This window comes from Mus musculus, chromosome 14, assembly GCF_000001635.26.
Source record: "Mus musculus strain C57BL/6J chromosome 14, GRCm38.p6 C57BL/6J".
Lineage (NCBI taxonomy): Eukaryota > Metazoa > Chordata > Mammalia > Rodentia > Muridae > Mus > Mus musculus.
The window spans coordinates 41,444,547-41,465,051 of NC_000080.6; the positions used below are offsets into that span (position 1 = coordinate 41,444,547).

General features: G+C 43.7%; 1 protein-coding gene across 1 annotated transcript; it reads right to left on the bottom strand.

Moving 5' to 3' along the window:
* Positions 1 to 3,650: 3,650 nt before the first annotated feature.
* Positions 3,651 to 9,010, bottom strand: Gm7954 (predicted gene 7954). The gene is made up of 5 exons (NM_001378646.1): positions 8,812 to 9,010; positions 7,862 to 8,024; positions 6,457 to 6,588; positions 5,617 to 5,800; positions 3,651 to 4,424 (listed from the first exon to the last, which is right to left on the bottom strand). The coding sequence occupies exons 1-5, from the start codon at positions 8,960 to 8,962 to the stop codon at positions 4,419 to 4,421; spliced, it is 636 nt and encodes a 211-aa protein (NP_001365575.1). The 5' UTR covers positions 8,963 to 9,010; the 3' UTR covers positions 3,651 to 4,418.
* Between the last annotated feature and the right edge of the window lie 11,495 nt (positions 9,011 to 20,505).

Below are 20,505 nucleotides of genomic sequence, written 5' to 3' on the forward strand. Positions count from 1 at the left end.
TTGCTGCTTGGTATGCATGAGGACCTGGGCTCCCTCTTCAGTTTAGCCCACTTAGAGAAGCTGAAATTAAAATAACAGTTGCCAGATCTTAAGACAGATGTTGGGAGGGTGATGGGGAACAGGGAGTTGCAATCTCAGCTACCAAGGGATTACCACGTCTATAGAAATTTGATGGGTTGCAATGGTCAAATATCTCCAAGTAACTGCAAAAGAGTAATAAATATGTTCTCACCACACAGAAAATAATGAGATAGATGCCTGAATTGATGCCTGTGCCAGATACCATCTTCTTCAGCAATGTGTTCTTACCATTATCTTCCAGAAAGGAAGGAAGAGCAATGGCATCAGTCTTTAATGACTGGGGAGTGTGTATGAGACTCAATGATGAGCAACCCCAAACAAGATAACCCAAACTTGGCCCTGGGCTTTTCATTGGGTAGTATATTGTTCTGAATTCCACGGGCCTATGTTTAGGAGTCTGGGGACAGGGACCCACAAAATCCTGGACATCCAGACAGTGCTGTGTTGCAGAGAGTTCACAGCAGGTTTGACCCTGCTGGCCTGCAAGGATAACAGGGCAAGGGGTTCTCAGAATCTTAGACATGCAGGCACTGCTAGAAGTCTCAGAGGAGCTGAGCATGGAGGAGGCCAGCAGGCTGAGAACTAGCCCTGAAATCAGGGAATGGGGAATTCTGGATTAGCTCAGAGGTGACTAGCCCAGGAGTATTGAGGGGCCTTCTGTTGGAGACTTAGATGGCAAGACTCTGTAGGCAAAGGCTTTTTCTCCATGTAACCCACAGTTGGTTTGATGAGAGAGACAGTCCTTGGTTGTAAACTGTTTATTGCTTTTCATGGAAAAGAAAGCATAACATGTCTCGAGGTTAGACTAGAAGTTAAGTACCTTGTGAGGAAGGAATGTCCAGGAAGGGAAGGTTATTGACTGAACCCTACCATCTTCTAGGTACCTCATTAGCAGGGAAAACCCTATTCTGTTCTAAATGACCACAGGCCATGTTCCTATGTAGAGATTTTGGTCCCATGAAAGAGGCCTGCTAGGAAGCAGGTGACACTTTTGCTATCTACTTTAGGTCTGGGACTTCCAACCCACTCAAATTTACCAAATTCTGGACATGGTAGTCTACTGTCCCAGGTCTTAGTCTGAGATTTATTGATATTAGGAAACACCAGGACATATGTTTAGTATGCAGGTCTCAGTGCCTACCCTCCACACTGACACACTGTTTCTAACAAGGCCACAACTCCTAAAAGTAACACCCCCATATTCAAGCCACCACACTCCTCTGCAATCTCCCAAGACATTTACCTCACTCTGTCCTACTGTTTTCCTTTTTCTCCTTCACAAATTATGTGTTCTATTATTTTCTTGAAATATACTCCTATAACCCAACAATAGTGCATTACCTTCTATGGATACTGCAGTTTAAATACACATCTCTAGACATTCAATGTTACCATCCTCATAAGACACATCATGAGTTCCTTGTCTTTTTGGGTGTGGGTCATATCACTCAGAAAGATTATTCATGTCTCTATCCATTAACCTGTAAATTTCATTTATATTGTCACAGTTCATTACCATTGTGTATATGAACCATATATTCTTTATCCTTTCATCAGTTATATTACATCTGGGTTGTTTTGATTTTCTGACTATTGTGAATAATGCAGCAAGGAACATGAGCACACCCTGGTCTCTGTCTTAGGATAATGCCTTTGGCTATATGCTCTGAAATAGTGTCTGAGTCTGTGTTCTCTTGCTAGAAAGAGACACCAGGACCATGATAGGTCCTTTTAATGAGAGCATTTAAATGGGGGGCTGCTTACCATTTCAGAACTTTAGTACATTTTTGTCTTGAGAGAATCATGCAGAGGCAGACATGGTGTTAGAGAAGTAGCTGAGAGTTCTGGATCTGGATCTGCAGGAAGCAGGGATGCTGGCCCTGAGCTGGGTTTTGAAACTTTAAAGCCCACCCCCACAACAAGTCCACAGCTCCGAATACTATCAAAGAGTGCTATACCCTGGTGACCAAGTATTCAAATCTATGAGCCTATAAGGGTTCTTCTCATTCAAACAACCACAAATAGTACAGCTGTTTCATATAGAAGATCTATCTCTAGCAATGTTTTCCAGAACATTTCTCCTGTTTTTCATAATGACTGTACATGTGAATATATATTCTCTTACCCTACACTCATGCCAACAGTTGTGGTCATTTAGTCTACTGGTAATAGCCATTCTGACTGCAGTAAGATACAAGGTTAAAACTATTTTAATTTGCATTTTTCTGATGAAGAAGGATATTAAACATTTAAATACACACCTATGATCCATTTCTTTCTCTTCTTTTGAAGATTCTGTTCAGTTTGACAGAACATTAGAAGGGAGTGTGTTTGAGACTGGGACTCTCTACTTATCCCTGCTGTCCCAGAATCTAGTGCATAGACCAGGCTGTGCGGAGGCTCATGCACTTCTTCTTGCCTCTGCCATCTGACTGCTGGGATTACAGGTGTGCTCTACCATGGACAGCCATAGAACATTTTGAAATGTTTAAATTTAAAATGTTATAATGTTTAACAGGCAGTTTCCTGGTGTTTAGTTTTTAACACCATCCGATTGTGTAGAAATGAACTCTCTTTCATATGTACACTTAGTGAAGTTCCTCTCCCATCTCGTAACTGATCTTTCCATTGATTAAGAGTTTCTTTGCTTTCTTATTCACTGTTTTATTGCTAGGACACACCTTGACCAGGATAACATATAAAGAAAATATTCAACTGTGGCTGGCCAACAATATAAAAGGGTGATCCAGGATTGTCAAGGTTGGGAACATGGCAGCAGGCAGGCAGGCAGGCATACAGACATCATGGCACTAGAGGAGTAGATGAACTTGCATGTGATACATATAGAGGAGGCAGAGGAAAGAAATAGATACAGACGGACAGACACACAGACAGACAGAGGCAGAGATAGAGACAGAGACAGACAGAGAGAGTATAGACTGAGATATAGAGAAAAAGAGAGAAACATAGTGAGATCAACAGAGACAGAGAGATAGTGACAAAGACAGAGGCAGGGACTGGCATAATCTTTTGAATCCTCAATGCCAACCTCCAGTGTCACAACTCCTCCAGCAAGGCCATATATATACTAGTTCTTCCTAAAACATTTCTATGAAGTAAGTATCAAACATTCAATTATGAAATGACCTTTGAAGGTCATTTTTATCCAAATGACTCTATTTATAATTCAGAAGACTTCAATTAATCAATGTGAATATTTTTATTTACTGGGATGTATTAGAGAAATACTGTTGTGTTTCTTATTTGTTTGTCCGACATGGTCATGCACAGGAGAGTACATAATAACTGTAGCTAAATTTATGACTATAGAGATAGAGATGGATACTTTTTTCATCCTGACATTGGGATCCACAATGTTTGACACATTATCCACATCAAAAGATCAATTATCTGTGGAGTTCTGGCTGGTTGGGCATTACTTATGAAACCTAAACAACATGATACTTGAAGAGTCCCATTCCTGCCTGAAACTTCTAGTGTTACAGTACTATGTATGAACCACACATAAATGCAGAATATCCTTATGATAGACATAATTAGAGATGATATTTTATCCATAACAATACACTAATTTTATTCAATAACATCTTAAAGTGGGGAGTCAGTTTATACAGAATATAGACTTAGCACAAATAGCAAATTAATTACAGTAACAAAAAGATAATGAATATATAATGAAACTTTGAATGAAAACACAGGAAAACCAAAGATACAAAGAAATCAAAACTCTAACCAAAAACCAAACAAAATAATTAAGCTAAGCATCATTCTCTTGCAGCAGATGTTCAGCACAGACCTACAGCCTGTTGCTGGCCTTGGCGAAATAGTGCAAAGGCAGTCACTGATGGTAATAATCTGTTCAGGATGAATATAGGCATGCCTCATAGGGGTGGGTGTTCTGCTGATGGACTAGGCCTTCCAAGGCTAACATGAGAGATGTTACAGATGATACCTCAAAGTTTTTCAAATTCACTTGACTGATCACCATGAAATAATTCTAGAAAACCAACAGGACCAGCCAAAATTGGCATTCTCATAACCCTCCTGGATGCTGAGCAGATCTTGATGTATCTCAGCACTTCTCTGAAGCCTTCCAAACAGGCAGTCTTGCTGGACCAGAGGCTAGACAAAATAAAGGCCTCATTACCCATAGCAAACCAAAAAAGAAGAAAATGCAGCCCAAGATTGCCATGGTTACAAGGATTAGATGCAATGGTGGTTAATTTGCTTTGCACACCCAGTGCTCCTGGTGAACAGTTGTGTCTGAGCAAGATCTTGACCTGGTCTCTCATCTGTTTGAGCTTCTGCTGAATATTTCAGACCTACGGGAGGAAGAGAAAAAAAGCCTGGTGAGATCTTTCCATGTCATCGATCCTGCAAATACCAGCTTTACTCAGCAGAACAATCCAGTATGACCTTTCATCTGAGATTTTTCCTGTATCCCCATAGGAGAAAGGGCAGAGAGCACCTGGGTCTGGATGTTTTTCTCAAATGTAAAAAATTGCTTGACACTGAATTGTGAACTACACACTGTGCTGGAGTTAAAGTAAAACACCACATTTCTCCAATAGTCTAAATACTTGATATTGAAAAATAAGTGTGTATCAGTGTCTGAATCTAACATTAAACAGAGGCCTTCTAGGGAGCTTAGCAAACTTTGAAGTGAAGGCTCTTATTATTTCTTGAGTGCTGAATCCTTCCTTGGCTCTCCTTGGGAACCCATATATCTGGGAATCCCCAGAGAAACCATCTCACAGGAAATTCATGCACACTTAAAAAATACTGTAATCAGCAAGAGTGTGCTTCATGCAATTCTTCCCAAGGGTAAGCATTGAAATCTAAAGGGGATACTCATGAAGGAAAAGACAAAAAAAAAAAGACAAAAAACAAAAACAAAAACCAATAGCCCTGCTATGCTTATGGCTACTTAGGTACTGCCATCCTGTGCTAGTACCTCATCTCGGAGACAGCGAAAGGATGCTGCATCTTTTCAGCCAAGCCATCACACACACACACACACACACACACACACACACACACACACACACACACACACATGCACACACATGCACACACATACACACACACACATACACAATAAAATTGGAGACTGCCCTTCTGTCCTAGGAGAGGACAGGCCCAAGCCCCTCATGTTGCGTTGCCATAGAGCAGAACAGAGGACCTGGTTGCTAGATAATTCAGGAAGTGGCATCCTGAGGCACCTCTCCATACCATAGAGCCTCAAGGGGTTGCCTCCAGGGGTCCAGGATCTCCTCTGCCTAGAGTGGCAAACTAGAGGTGGCCTAATGGGATGGGGAGGAGGGGGCATGGCAGAAATCCAATTTCTTCAAAAGAGGGTAAGTCCACACAAAATGTTGGAAATGATCACAGAAGTGTAAAACTGGATGAGAAATAGGAGAGAGCCTGGATAAGGTGCAGGAAGGTTACATAGGCTTGACTGTGTTTATGATCACACATTAGGGCATTCTGCCCCTGATGCTTCATTCATCCTACCTGCTGCTGCTTAGTATAGTGGTCTTTGATCTTCTGGCTGCCTTCATTACATAGTGTTTTTGTTTCTATGTTGCATTCTTCCAATGCAATGTGCTCCCTTAGCAGCTGTCTATTCTCCTTCCTCAACATCCTGACTTTGTGCTGGATGAGGTTAGATTCAATCAGGAGTTGGCAGTTCCTGAAGCTGAGCAACAAACAAAACATGGTGAATCCAGGAAGCATCCATCTTCCTCCTGTTCCTCCAAGACCATTCCTTCATCATTGGCCCTGGTCCCCAGGCAGCCCCAGACAAGTATCCAGATTGGCCTTAGAGGGAGAAAAAATCAGAGGACTGCCACTTTCCAGAAGATCCAAGGTACTTTTGAAAACCCTGACACCAACAGTAACTCATGTATCTCTCAGAAAAGAACATGGGGTCTATATGTGCTTCTAAGTCCGTGGTATAAAAAAACCACCTGTAGGTATAGGGCAAAATTCTCTAGGAGTGAAGAGACCCAAGCATCACAGAATCTTTCTATGTTTATCCTGGAAACCCCATCTATGAATCTACTTTCAGAGCCCAAGAGGCCCAAGGCTTATTGATCTCCATCATGGTGGAAACCTTTTTGATCTTGAGGATACTTAGTTGGAAAGGACAGTGACTTGAGGGGCTCCCAGACTCTTCACACTTGGCCAAAATGATCCAAGATGTTAAAATCTTAGTGCCTTGTTTGAAGGAGGCAGGCTTCCTGTTTAGAGACTAACAGTATTGAACCTGAGTCCCCACTTTATTTCAAAGACAAGGATTTGCAGACATATCCTGTGCCTAGGCATTGGGTCATGACCCTGTTAGTCACTCACCAGTAGAACTGATTTTCTTTAGTCAACTGCTTGCACTTGGACAAGGCCTCACTGATGTCCTGGGGCATTCTCTTCAGGTCAGTCATCACCTGGTCATGTTGCATCTCAAGCATGAATGTCTCAAAGTTGATCCTGTGGGAGGGCATGGCCCAAGGAACAAATTGTCCCATGAACTAAGGATACAAGGATCATTTCAATTCAAGCTGAATCATGTACTACCCCACCCCATATATGCCACTCGACCTAGCTCCTTGTTACCGGTTCCACTTGGTGCTTATTAAACTTATTACTCTTCATCTTGGGTCAGTAAGCCCAGGGAATTAAAGGCAGTGTGCTGATCTGCCTCAGCTCCCTGAAGGGGTTTGAAAGAATAGACTAGCTCTCCCAGAACTTTCCAGGAATCTGTGTCACAGGCCTGGGTCCACATTAAATCTGTATGATTCTCCTTCTTGTTTTAGACACGGAATTGCCAATTCTTGGCTCTATTGCTACATCAATTCCCAAAGGACATAATCATATCTATAGGGAAAAGCCTTTATAACACTTCAGGAGATTCCAATGTGCATCCATGGTGAGCATAGATGTCAAGTTCTGTGCTACTCAAAATGAACCTCCATGGCTTCCTCACTGTTATTGCCTGGAAATCTAGTCAGGCACAACCTAAGGAAATATCACATGACACAGACTCTCTAGATCTTAAGCTACACACACAGGAACACACACATTCACAAATGCACACACAGACTCACATGCACACAGTATCTCTCTCTGTCTCTGTCTCTATCTCTCTCTTTTACGCACGCACACGCTCGCACACACACACACACAAACACACACACACACACACACACACACACACACACACACACACACACAAACACACTTACACGCAATCTGAATGCCAAATAAATTGATTTGGCTTTATCTGAGAGTATAATGAACCAAATTTGAGGAGAGCCGTTATGAACTGCAGCCAATCCAGTCATACTAAGAGGTGGTATATGTGACAGGCCCCTCTAGCTGTTGACAGGACCAATTGGACCCAAATTACCGCCTGGTCAATTATGGAAAGGATTGGCTATAAACAAACATTACGTAGCAAATCCCACCAAACAACACCTGTGTAACCTTCTTAAATGGCAGGATGAGAGCTCACACCTTACTACCTTCATCCCCAGACTGTGATTCATGCCACAGGCTCTGAATTACTTTTGGAGGAATCAAAAGTGCCTGTGACCCCATCTCACTCCCATCTGAACTTGAAGTTCTGCATCGAAATTCCAATCAGCAAAGTTGATTTGGGTATGTAAACAGCCTGGAGTTGTAGCCACCTGTGGTATGAGGGAATCTGGGCTTAACAGGGATGGCCCAGGATAGTCAGCAAAGAACTGGGCATAATGACTACCTGTCATTTAAATCCTTGTTAGTGTAGTTGGCCAGGATTCCCTGAAGTTCGTCTCTGGCATTTTTTATGTTCTGGAGCTCTCTTTTGAGCTTCTCCAACCTCTCGTGTCTCTTCTCCTGCTCATTGATGGTGGGGGCTTGGATTGATGCCTCCCCAGCACACCCTGTAGGTATAAAAACACTAGTAACCTTGTAGAGATAATAGGGCAGGGAAAGGGAAACCATGATTTTTCCCACACAGAAGCCTGAGGAAGAGGAAAATGTAGAGACACTGAGAATCCCTGATAGTGCATCATAGCTAACTTCAAGATGGGCTACTCAAATAGGTCCCTGTTCACAACCACCATCACTAAACATATGCCTGACTTCGTATTGTAATCGCCCTAGCCCTGAAATGCATAAGCTGGACCAGGCAAGAATAAATGGAGAGCATTGTCAGCTCATATCTGACAACAACATTCACACCTCTTAGCATACTAGCCAACACTTTTCTAGTCTTCTTCAAATGCATGATGAGAGCTCATACACTACTACAGGAACCCCGACTGTGAATCAGTCCACATCATGTGTGTTCAATACCAAAGTGTCTGAGATCTTGATTCATAGGCAGGGGAATAGCCTTCTCTGTTCTTGGCATCACATGGTCATGTAACCTAGAGGAAACTATATTAATATGAAGTGCATGAACACTAATCCTGAGAAGAACACTTTTCTATTCTCACAGAGCTTGGTCTTTGCATAATTTGCCATTCAGTGGCAAATTAAGATCTCTGCAAAGCCCCTGCAGGCTTATCAATACCAGGCTGTCTGTAAAACTAATCATCAGACACTCTTGACTCTGGTTCTACCATTGAAGAATCTGAAGGATCCAGATCACAATCCCTATTCCTGGAAGGACCAGCTGAAGCCCACATCCCCCAGGGAGCTCCCCAAACCTTGCCCAGGACTCACTGTGCCTTCTCCACGACCAGTTGTTTCTTGCCCTTTCCCACCATGATGGGCGGTCGGCCTCCTTCTGCCTTGGTCTGGTGTCTGTGTGTATTCTATTCTCTCTCTGAAATACCCTGAGGAGCATGGACAACATGCCTGCTTGGGAACCCATGAGTATCTGAAGGAATATCCCACAAGCTGATCTGGTTACCACAACACTGGCGACATCACAGAAGATTCTAGGGTTCTCTTGGATAGAGAAGTGTCTACTGATGATGTCACCTGGAACTTCCATGGCCTACCGGCTTACCAGCTTGCCCCATCTTGATCAGTTTCTGAGGTGCCCTTTCCTGAGTCTCTCTTTTGTCCCTGGGGATACCTCTTGGCAACTTCTCCTTCCAAAGCTAGAGATTTCTAACTGCTTCATTACAAGTCCAATGCTTTGAATGGGTAGAGTTTGTTAGTGCCATGGCTTGGCTAGCTCATCTTCATTAGGATCCTTTTATGAGGGAGATTCTTCTCCAATATAAATCTACTACTGGGGTCCATTCATGTAACAGACAGTCGATTTACCCAGGTGTCTCTGTTTCCCAGAGGCCAAAATCCTACTCCTGCACCTTTATTTTTACATATGTCGGATTATATGTGTTAGTGTGCAACTGCCTTGAGAGGAGCCATTGTTTCAATATAGTGAGCCATGGGTTTTCACAAAATCTCTGATTTACAACCCCATTTCTTTGCAATGAAAACGCCCTTGTACTTGGCAATAGAAGAAGTCAGCCACGGGGCAAATTGTAAAGTTTATGTCCCTTCTTCAAAAGCTAAAATCCCACATTCTCTCTATCTCCAAAACAACCAGACAAAGTAGGCATCTGTGAACAAAGGCCAACAGGGACATTGGATTGCTTCTTCGTAGTCCCATTAGCTCTCATTTCTCCAGTTTCTACCTTTTTGAGTTCCCAGTTCTAGGCCTGAGTCTCTTGGGGGTTGGAATATGATCCTGTATTCATAAGATACCTAAGACTCAATTGCATGGATAGGGAATGAAAAGGCCTCGGGTCCAGTGAAACCTCCATTTTAATGGATCCATAATTTCAGAAGGGGCTCTCTTTGGCATTGACATCAGTGCCTTCTGCCTTCTTGACCTGGGTGTGCTGAGTGCATGGTAAAATGCCACCTAACCTTGCAGGTGTAAGAGTGGAGAAATCATGCAAAGGCTTTCTATATTGATTGTGTTGTCTTTGGCTACCACCTTTGGTTATGGAATATCACTACAACAAGGCTCAAAGGTGTCTGGGGAGATGGTGGGGTAGTAGGAAGTCCACTCTGTCTCTCTGGTAGTCGTATGAAGAGCCTTTATGGGGAACTGGAGAACATGGCTAATGATAAACAAATAGTTATATTTTGGCTAGCTGATGATATCTGAGCCTGGAAAGCAATGGGTCATGCATTCCAATAAAAGAGTATAGGGATGAATATACTCCCAGTATTGGGTACAATAGGCCCAAAGTAATGAGGAGGCCCATCCACCTTTCCCTGAGATCTACTGAGAGTTTTGTAGAGTTTCCCTTAGGGAACTCTTCTTTACTTGCATGAGACCAGAACTCTGGGGTCTGCATGCACCATGAATTTTTCCATCTATTCATAAATAATTCAGTGTTTATTGACAGCTTTTGGCTATGAATGCTCTAATATAGTTTGACACAATTCAAAGGGCATGGTATAATTGTTGGTCAAGTACCTTGAAGAGCTTTTCAGCTACTCTTTTAGAAGTTTCAGACTAGTGGATAAACCCATAGAAGGTTTCATTAAAAACACGCATGGACTCTTATCCTCCTCCAGCAGGAAACATATCAGTGAAGTCAGTTTCCCACAATTGACCATAGTTTGGCCCCTCATATGTTCCCACTTCTGGCAGAAATATCTGTCTTTACACATATTTTACTATAAAGCTGACATGTTCCTTAAAGGAACTGAGCCTGGCTGTTAAGTCCAGTTATACCATACCTTGTTATGAGCAACTTAGAAAGTAGTGTGGATATAAGTCAGGTAGTCTGGTGAAGGTTTGTTTCCAGAAACCTGCCCATATTTCCTGGCAGAGTGATTCTTCCCTCTGGTGTCTACCACCAACCATTGGTTTCAGCTACACTTTGGATATATTTACATCCCCTATTTCCCCTGTTTATATTATAGAGTCTCAGGCAGCAGTGGGTCACAGTATGTGACCAGAATGTCAGTAGAATCCACTGTTGTTTGTTTGTTTGTTTGTTTGTTTTGAGACAGGGTTTCTTTATATTACCTGGCTGTCCTGGAACTCACTCTGTAGACCAGGCTGGCCTCAAACTTAGAAATCTCCCTGCCTCTGCCTTCCAATTGCTGAGATTAAAGGGCTGTGCTACCATGCCCGACTTCTACTGTTCTTCAGGACAATTTTTGGCCAGCCAACTCAGTGCCCTGATTACTTGTGTCCTCAAGGGAGTAATTATCTGCTGAAGACACTGTGTATCTTCTTCCAGGTTTAATGAAGATGTTCCATTTGTGTAGAGCATTCCCTCAGAATCTTTCATGGGATATGCAGGTGTTCATTAGGTCTAGTCAGTTCTGTATCTTCATGTTTCTTTTGTCATGCAATTATTAATGAGCTTCTGTAGGTCATCATCTGTCAAGATGGTAACAGAAATGAAGACTATGTGTTTTTCAAACCAGACTCCAGGATGGTCCAAGAGTAGGCCCTTCACCCATGCATTGAACAGCTAGTGTTGTGGGGTTTCTTTGAGAAGAAACTTAACTGCATGGGGTGATGTAAGTATAAGATGCTGACCCAGAGGTAACTTCTCTGCTTTTCTCAGTAGAATAGTGGTAGCCACCACAGCTCTTAGACAAGAGGACCAGCCTGAGGATAAAGGATTCAATATCCGGACAGGTTGCAATTATTTTGTGATTCTATGAACCTGAATTATGTAGTTCCACACTTCTTTTTTTTTTTTCCATTTTTTAATTACGTATTTAGCTCCTTTACATTTCGAATGCTATACCAAAAGTCCCCCATACCCACCCACCCCCACTCCCCTACCCACCCACTCCCCCTTTTTGGCCCTGGCGTTCCCCTGTACTGGGGCATATAAAGTTTGCATGTCCAATGGGCCTCTCTTTTCAGTGATGGCCAACTAGGCCATCTTTTGATACATATGCAGCTAGAGTCAAGAGCTCTGGGGTACTGGTTAGTTCATAATGTTGTTCTACCTATAGGGTTGCAGATCCGTTTAGCTCCTTGGGTACTTTCTCTAGCTCCTCCATTGGGAGCCCTGTGATCCATCCATTAGCTGACTGTGAGCATCCACTTCTGTGTTTGCTAGGCCCTGGCATAGTCTCACAAGAGACAGCTACATCTGAGTCCTTTCAATAAAATCTTGCTAGTGTATGCAATGGTGTCAATGTTTGGATGCTGATTATTGGGTGGATCCCTGGATATGGCAGTCTCAACATGGTCCATCCTTTCATCTCAGCTCCAAACTTTGTCTCTGTAACTCCTTCCATGGGTGTTTTGTTCCCAGTTCTAAGGAGGGGCATAGTGTCCATACTTCAGTCTTTATTCTTCTTGAGTTTCATGTGTTTAGCAAATTGTATCTTATATCTTGGGTATCCTAAGTTTGGGGCTAATATCCACTTATCAGTGAGTACATATTGTGTGAGTTCCTTTGTGAATGTGTTACCTCACTCAGGATGATGCCCTCCAGGTCCATCCATTTGGCTAGGAATTTCATAAATTCATTCTTTTTAATAGCTGAGTAGTACTCCATTGTGTAGATGTACCACATTTTCTGTATCCATTCCTCTGTTGAGGGGCATCTGGGTTCTTTCCAGCTTCTGGCTATTATAAATAAGGCTGCTATGAACATAGTGGAGCATGTGTCCTTCTTATCAGTTGGGGCATCTTCTGGATATATGCCCAGGAGAGGTATTGATGGATCCTCCGGTAGTACTATGTCCAATTTTCTGAGGAACCGCCAGACTGATTTCCAGAGTGGTTGTACAAGCCTGCAATCCCACCAACAATGGAGGAGTGTTCCTCTTTCTCCACATCCACGCCAGCATCTGCTGTCACCTGAATTTTTGATCTTAGCCATTCTGACTGGTGTGAGGTGGAATCTCAGGGTTGTTTTGATTTGCATTTCCCTGATGATTAAGGATGTTGAACATTTTTCAGGTGCTTCTCTGCCATTCGGTATTCCTCAGGTGAGAATTCTTTGTTCAGTTCTGAGCCCCATTTTTAAATGGGGTTATTTGATTTCCTGAAGTCCACCTTCTTGAGTTCTTTATATATGTTGGATATTAGTCCCCTATCTGATTTAGGATAGGTAAAGATCCTTTCCCAATCTGTTCGTGGTCTTTTTGTCTTATTGACTGTTATTCGACGCGTTCTCACGACCGGCCAGGAAGAACACAACAACCAGAATCTTCTACGGCAAAGCTTTATTGCTTACATCTTATGGGGCCAGAGTGTAAGAAGCAAGAGAGAGAGAGAAAACGAAACCCCTTTCCTCTTTAAAGAGAACAACAATTGCCTAGGACGCATCACTCCCTGATTGGCTGCAGCCCATGGCCGAGCTGACGTTCACGGGAAAAACAGAGTACAAGTAGTCGTAAATACCCTTGGCTCATGCGCAGACTATTTGTTTACCAACTTAGAACACAGGATGTCAGCGCCATCTTGTGACGGCGAATGTGGGGGCGGCTTCCCACAGTTCCCCCTTTTCTATTAATAAGAGCAAATAGGCCACCCATATTAATGAGAGTGGAGATAGAGGTCAAATCCCCAGTGTGTAGGTAAAGGAGCCATGTACAGGATTAGCTCTTAGGCTCACAGGCTTTTACCCAGAGCAACCCTGACCTGCTCCCGTGTCGTTTTGCCTGGGGGAAGGGAACTAGGACACTGAACCTTCATGAAAGATGACATGTCTCCCTAGAATAGGCTCATATATGCCGCAGAGCCTTTCCATTGCAGTGCTTAGCCTTGCAACTCTCTCGGGCTGCTGAAGCACACTCACTCTATCTCGTGCAATGAGTCTAGCCTCGTGAGATATAAGAGCTGAGTGGCCAGCGACCTATTGCCTAAGCATAGATATATCAGGGGAAGCTCCATGTTCTAGTCCTGCAAGCGCCTGGGCAATAACCACCTTGTCTCTCCTAGTTTGGGCCTTAAGCTTACAGACCAATCAAAGAAGCAACACTAATCCACAGCAAAGTGTATCTCCAAATAATATTAATCCCACCCAATTTTTTAAAGAAAGAAAATGCTGAGGAGATCCAATTGGGTAATCCTTTGGTCAGCGACAGGTCCAAGCGCGTGGAGTTGACCTGAAGTCTCAATTCTCGAAGGATCTGTTCAAATTCAGCCATCCAATTCTGTAACATATACTGAAAAAGACTTTTTGACAAATTAGCTGTCCTAGTAAATTTAACATACTGAATGGAAGTAACACACAATCCCGGAAACTTTTGTTCACATCCCTGCTGAGTTATTTGTCATAATACATCTAGTTGTATCTGGACCTGTCCAGACAGAGCCAAGGCTGTCTGAATTAAGGCCAAACCCAGTTCCTAGTTAGTGGTAAAAAAGCAGGAGAATACTTGAGCATTATACATCACCGTCATTGGGAGTGGAAATGTCGACATTATCCCCCAACGCTGCTCTCTCTTTATTATTGACGCCCTGGACATCACCAAGACGAGGGACATTAGTATTCCCTTGGTCAGCCTGGATTTTTCGGGTGAGTCTTTCTGGTACCCAAAATGGGTTGTCTTCATTCTGTGGGAAAACACAGATAGCTCCCCTGGATCTTATCAAGATAGGATCCGGGCCATACCATTTATTATCAAGGACATTTTTCCATTTAACCATCTCATTGGGCCTATCTGGCTCTGAACAATGACGTTCAGCCGCAGTATGGCCATGAGCATCAATATTTAAAAAATTGAGTGTAAAGAGTGCCAAAGACACCGACACTCTTGGTGCTCGGGGTACAGTCTCCTCAAAAGTTCCCCTCTTCTGTTTTATAAGATAGGCTTTGAGGGTGCGATGCGCACGCTCAACAATACCCTGTCCTTGAGGGTTGTACGGAAGTCCAGTCAGGTGGGTTACGTCCATCTGACGGCAGAACTGCTGAAATTTTTGGGACGTATAAGCTGGTCCATTATCAGTCTTAAGGAGTCTGGGTTTCCCCCAAGCACTCCATGCCTCAAGACAATGTTGAATCACATGTGAGGCTTTTTCTCCGGTTAACGGAGAGGCAAACATGATGCCAGAACATGTGTCAATGGACACATGGAGATATTGAAGTTTTCCAAAGGAAGAAACATGTGTAACATCCATTTGCCAGACCTGTAGAGGTCGAATACCGCGTGGGTTAATTCCCACATGAGGAACTGGCAAGAACTCACAGCAGCTTTGACATTGAGTAACAATGTCACGGGCTTCTTTTCTTGTCAAGGAGAAACGACTGCGTAATGTTTCAGCCGTCACATGAAAATTATTATGAAAATTTCTTGCAGCCTCTACCGGGGATGATAGGGCAGCAGCCACCACTTTAGTGGCCTTATCTGCCAAATCATTTCCCAGAGCCATGGGGCCAGGTAGGCCTGAATGGGCTCTAACATGAGTAATATAAACAGGAGATCTTCTAGATAACAAAACTAATTGTATCTGCTGAAAAATATTGGCAACTCTACTGGAAGGCTTAATCACTCCAGCCACTTCTAAAAGACTTACTGCATTTACCACATAACAGGAATCTGACACAATATTAAGGGGTTCTAAAAAGGTTTTTAAAACTTCTAAGACCACTAAACATTCTACCACTTGAGGTGAATTTTCATTATATTGTTTGGATACCACTTTACCATTAGCCACATAGGCACCTATGCCAGTTTTTGATCCATCAGTATATACCACAATCCCATTTTTAAGTGGGTTTCTTACTGTTATTTGTGGAAACACAACAGATTGATTTTGGGCAAACTGTAAGATTGGATGTTTTGGATAATGGTTATCTATTTTTCCTGAAAAGGAGGTAACTAAAACTGCCCAATCATTAGATGCGGCTGCCAAGGTTTGAACCTGTGCAGCGGTATAAGGTACAATTAAAAGATATGGACTTTGCCCAAAGTGGGTGATTGCTGCTTTTAGGCCTTTAAGGGCAAGCTGTGCAATTGCATCAGGATACCAATCTATTATTTTAGCTGGGGATACGTTTGGATGGATCCACAACAATGGCCCATTCTGCCACAAAACTGCAGTTGGCAATTGTGCTGTCTTAAAGACACACAAACTGAAAGGCTGCGAATCCTCAATACGTTGTAATTGTGCATTCTGTAAGGCCTTTTCCACTTTTTGTAAGGCCTGGTTAGCAGCTAGAGTAAGAGTCCTAGGGGAGGAGATATGAGGATCTCCTTCTAAAATACTAAACAAAGGCCTTAACTCAGCGGAAGGAATCTTTAAAAAAGGTCTGAGCCAATTAATATCTCCCAACAGCTTTTGAAAATCATTTAAGGTATGGAGGTGATCTCTTCTTATCTCTACCTTTTGGGGCACAATCTTATCTGGGGACACCACAGAGCCCAAGAATTGTCCTGTATCAGAAATTTGGACTTTTTCTGTGGCTATCTGTAAACCCCACTGACTTAAAGTTTTAAGTAGAAAAGGATATGCCTTTTGTAGCATGGTAAGGTCTTTATGGCACAGGAGGATGTCATCCATGTAAAGGAGCAAAATTAAAGAGGGGAATTGTTCCCTCACTGGCAAAAGAGCTTCTTGTACATAAAGTTGACACATAGTAGGACTATTGGACATTCCCTGTGGTAAGACCTTCCATTGATACCTCTTATCAGGTTCCATGTGATTAATAGAGGGGATGGTAAAGGCAAATCTGGGCCTATCCCTTGGACACAAAGGTATAGAAAAGAAACAATCTTTAATATCTATAATGATTAAATTCCAGCCACGTGGTAAGGCGGAAAGTACAGGGAGACCCCTCTGTACTGGGCCAAATAAGTTCATTTGCTCATTAATGGCTCTGAGGTCATGGAGCAGTCTCCACTTTCCTGACTTTTTCTTAATTACAAAAATTGGAGTATTCCAAGGTGAGGTAGAGGGTTCAATATGGCCTAGTTTTAATTGTTCCTCTACCAGTTGAATCACAGCTTCTAGTTTTTCAGAGGATAGGTGCCATTGAGGAACCCACACTGGGTCCCCTGTTTTCCATGGTATGGGTCGTGCTGCCCCAATGGCCGCTAAGGAAAACCCAGACCCTGTCTGTCTTGGTTTCCATTAGGTGAGATGGGCTCTATCCTTCCCTGTTCTTGATGTCCTAACCCTTTTCCTTCTTTATAACCCATCTTTGCCATGATATTTTTTGCTTTAGCTGAATACCCTCCTGATGGGGCGTTTTCATTGGACAAAATAAGGCCCAAATGCTGCATAATATCCCTTCCCCAGAGGTTAACCGGGAGTGGGAGCACATAAGGTATGAATTTCCCTTGCTGCCCTTCAGAGGATTCCCACGTCAAGGCAACGGAGCTTATAGTGGGACATGATTGATATCCTAGGCCCTGTAATGAATGAGATGACTCTGTGGTGGGCCATGCTTTGGGCCACCAATGTGTAGAAATTATACTTTTATCTGCTCCGGTATCAAGGATGCCTTCAAACTCTTTTCCATTAATCTTAAGGCGGAGCTTAGGTCTATCATTTAAAGATACAACCAAATAGGCAGAATCATTTCCTGAGGAGCCCATTTTCTTTATCTCAGGTCCTGCAGATTTCTCCCTGGTATTATCAGGGAGGAGCAGCAGCTGAGCTATCCTATCTCCTTTACTAATAGAAAAAACGCCTTTAGGGCTTGAGCACAGGACCTGTATTTCAGGGGAATGTTGACAATCCATAACTCCAGGGTGGACTACTAAGCCCTGCAAGGTGAGTGAACCTCGGCCGAGAATAAGGCCCATGGTTCCCGGGGGCAAGGATGGTATAGGCTCCACCGGCACCGGCTGAATACTCATTTGAGGCATTAATAGGAAGTCGGAGGCGGCACGCAGGTCCACCCTTGTGGGTCTTCCTGGGTCGTCTCTCTGACTGCTTCCTGGGTCCTGACAAACCGGTTCCCATATCTTTGAGGGCCCTGGGACCGAGGGCCCGATGACCCGTTTTTTGGCACATCAGTTGATTGACTATCAGGTGGGGGAAGAATTCTGCCCTTTATATCCCTCACAGAGCGACACTGGTCAGCTCTATGATAACCCTTGCCACACTTAGAGCAAAGAGTGAGAGTCCCTCCCTGTTTATCTGGAGCTCTGCAATCTTTCTTAAAATGCCCAGGCTTTCCGCAATTAAAACATGTCCTCTGATTATTTCTGCTCATGGAGCGGTTCTGAGATTGAAGGATGGCAGCCGCTAAACCTGCATTGCTGAGAGGTCCCCCAAGCTCTCGACAGACCCTGAGCCAGTCTTGTAAGCCTTTGTTCTTTCTTGGGGCTATGGCCGCTCGGCACTCCTTTGTGGCTTGCTCGTAGATTAGCTGTTCTATGAGAGGCGCAGCTTGCTCTGACTCTCCAAAAATACGCTCTGCTGCCTCTGTCATTCTGGCCACAAAATCTGAGAAAGATTCCTGAGGTCCCTGGATTATCTTTGTTAACTGACCAGTGGTTTCACCTGCTCGAGAGAGCGCCTTCCAGGCCCTAATAGCCGTGGAAGAAATCTGGGCATAAGCTCCCCAATGGTAGTTTGTCTGATCAGCAGAATAAGCTCCCTGACCCGTTAACAAGTCAAAAGTCCAATCTCTCTGCTCTGGAGTCAAAGCAGCTGCGTTTGCTCGGGCCTGCGCCTGTGCAGCTTCGTGCCAAAGCGCTTTCCATTCCATATATTTGCCCATACTAGGGAGAGCGGCTTTTACAACCGTCTGCCAATCAGCAGGCGTTAGTGCCATGCCAGCGAGCCTGTCTAACTGCGCCAAGGTAAAATTAGCATTGGTTCCGTATTTACGAACCGACTCGGCAATTTCCTTAATCTGTACGTATTCTACCGGAGCGTGGACACGCCCACCCTCGGCTCCTTCAAAGACCGGAAATGCCTGTTGTATTTTCTTTTGTTCCTCTCGGGGAATGAATGAGTCTGCGCACTGCCTCTCTGCGCACTGCCTCTCTGCGCACTGCCTCTCTGCGCATCTCTCTGCGCACTGCCTCTCTGCGCATCTCTCTGCGCACTGCCTCTCTGCGCATTGCTGACGCACTACGCAGGGCGGGGGCTCCGCATAGGGCGGACCTTGAAACCGACTGCCGGGAGGTTGAACAGTACGCTGACTTTCGCCAGCCGCTTTTGGCTTTTTTCTTGACCAATTAGCTGGCTGGTAATGGGCTGCTTCTTCCTCCCAGTCTGTTTCCTCAGAGGAGGATTCTTCACTTGCTTCAGAGCTACTAAGAGCTGGCTTCCTGAGCTCATCTAGTGACGAGTATCTCCTAGAGACCTCCGCTAATCGATCTTTTTTCTTCTCCCTTTTTCCTCTTTTTCTTCTAATCTCTCTCCAGGTATTCCTACCTAACCTTAACTTTTCCTCGGGTTCAAGACCCTTGGAAAGGCCTGTATACTTATTTTGTGTACCATACTTCCTCTTTGTTCCTACTCTCTCTTCCCGCTTTACTTCTGATAGCTTGTCCTGAATTTCCTCTAGAATTTTCAGCCCTATCTTAATCACTTGATAACATGTGAAAAAGAACAAAAGGGCTCCTAACACCAGAAAAAATTCAAGGCCAAACATACTCACTGGTACTCTCGTTCCCCAGCTGAAAAGTTCTGAATTCATACAGTTGAATCCTTCTTAACAGTCTGCTTTACGGGAACCTTTATCACCGTCGTTCCCCAGCTGATGAGTTCTGAATTCGGCAGTTGAATCCTTCTCAACAGTCTGTGTTACGGGAACCTTTATAAACGTGATCCGCAGTTCTGGTTCCGGAATGAGGGATCTTCCCTGCGCCAGTCCCGAGTTTTTTTCTCGTCCCGGGTTTCGGCACCAATTGTTATTCGACGCGTTCTCACGACCGGCCAGGAAGAACACAACAACCAGAATCTTCTACGGCAAAGCTTTATTGCTTACATCTTATGGGGCCAGAGTGTAAGAAGCAAGAGAGAGAGAGAAAACGAAACCCCTTTCCTCTTTAAAGAGAACAACAATTGCCTAGGACGCATCACTCCCTGATTGGCTGCAGCCCATGGCCGAGCTGACGTTCACGGGAAAAACAGAGTACAAGTAGTCGTAAATACCCTTGGCTCATGCGCAGACTATTTGTTTACCAACTTAGAACACAGGATGTCAGCGCCATCTTGTGACGGCGAATGTGGGGGCGGCTTCCCACAATTGACGGTGTCTTTTGCCTTGCAGAAACTTTGGAGTTTCATTAGGTCCCATTTGTCAATTCTTGATCTTACAGCACAAGCCATTGCTGTTCTGTTCAGGAATTTTTCCCCTGTGCCCATATCTTCAAGGCTTTTCCCCACTTTCTCCTCTATAAGTTTCAGTGTCTCTGGTTTTATGTGAAGTTCCTTGATCCACTTAGATTTGACCTTAGTACAAGGAGATAAGTATGGATCGATTCGCATTCTTCTACACGATAACAACCAGTTGTGCCAGCACCAATTGTTGAAAATGCTGTCTTTCTTCCACTGGA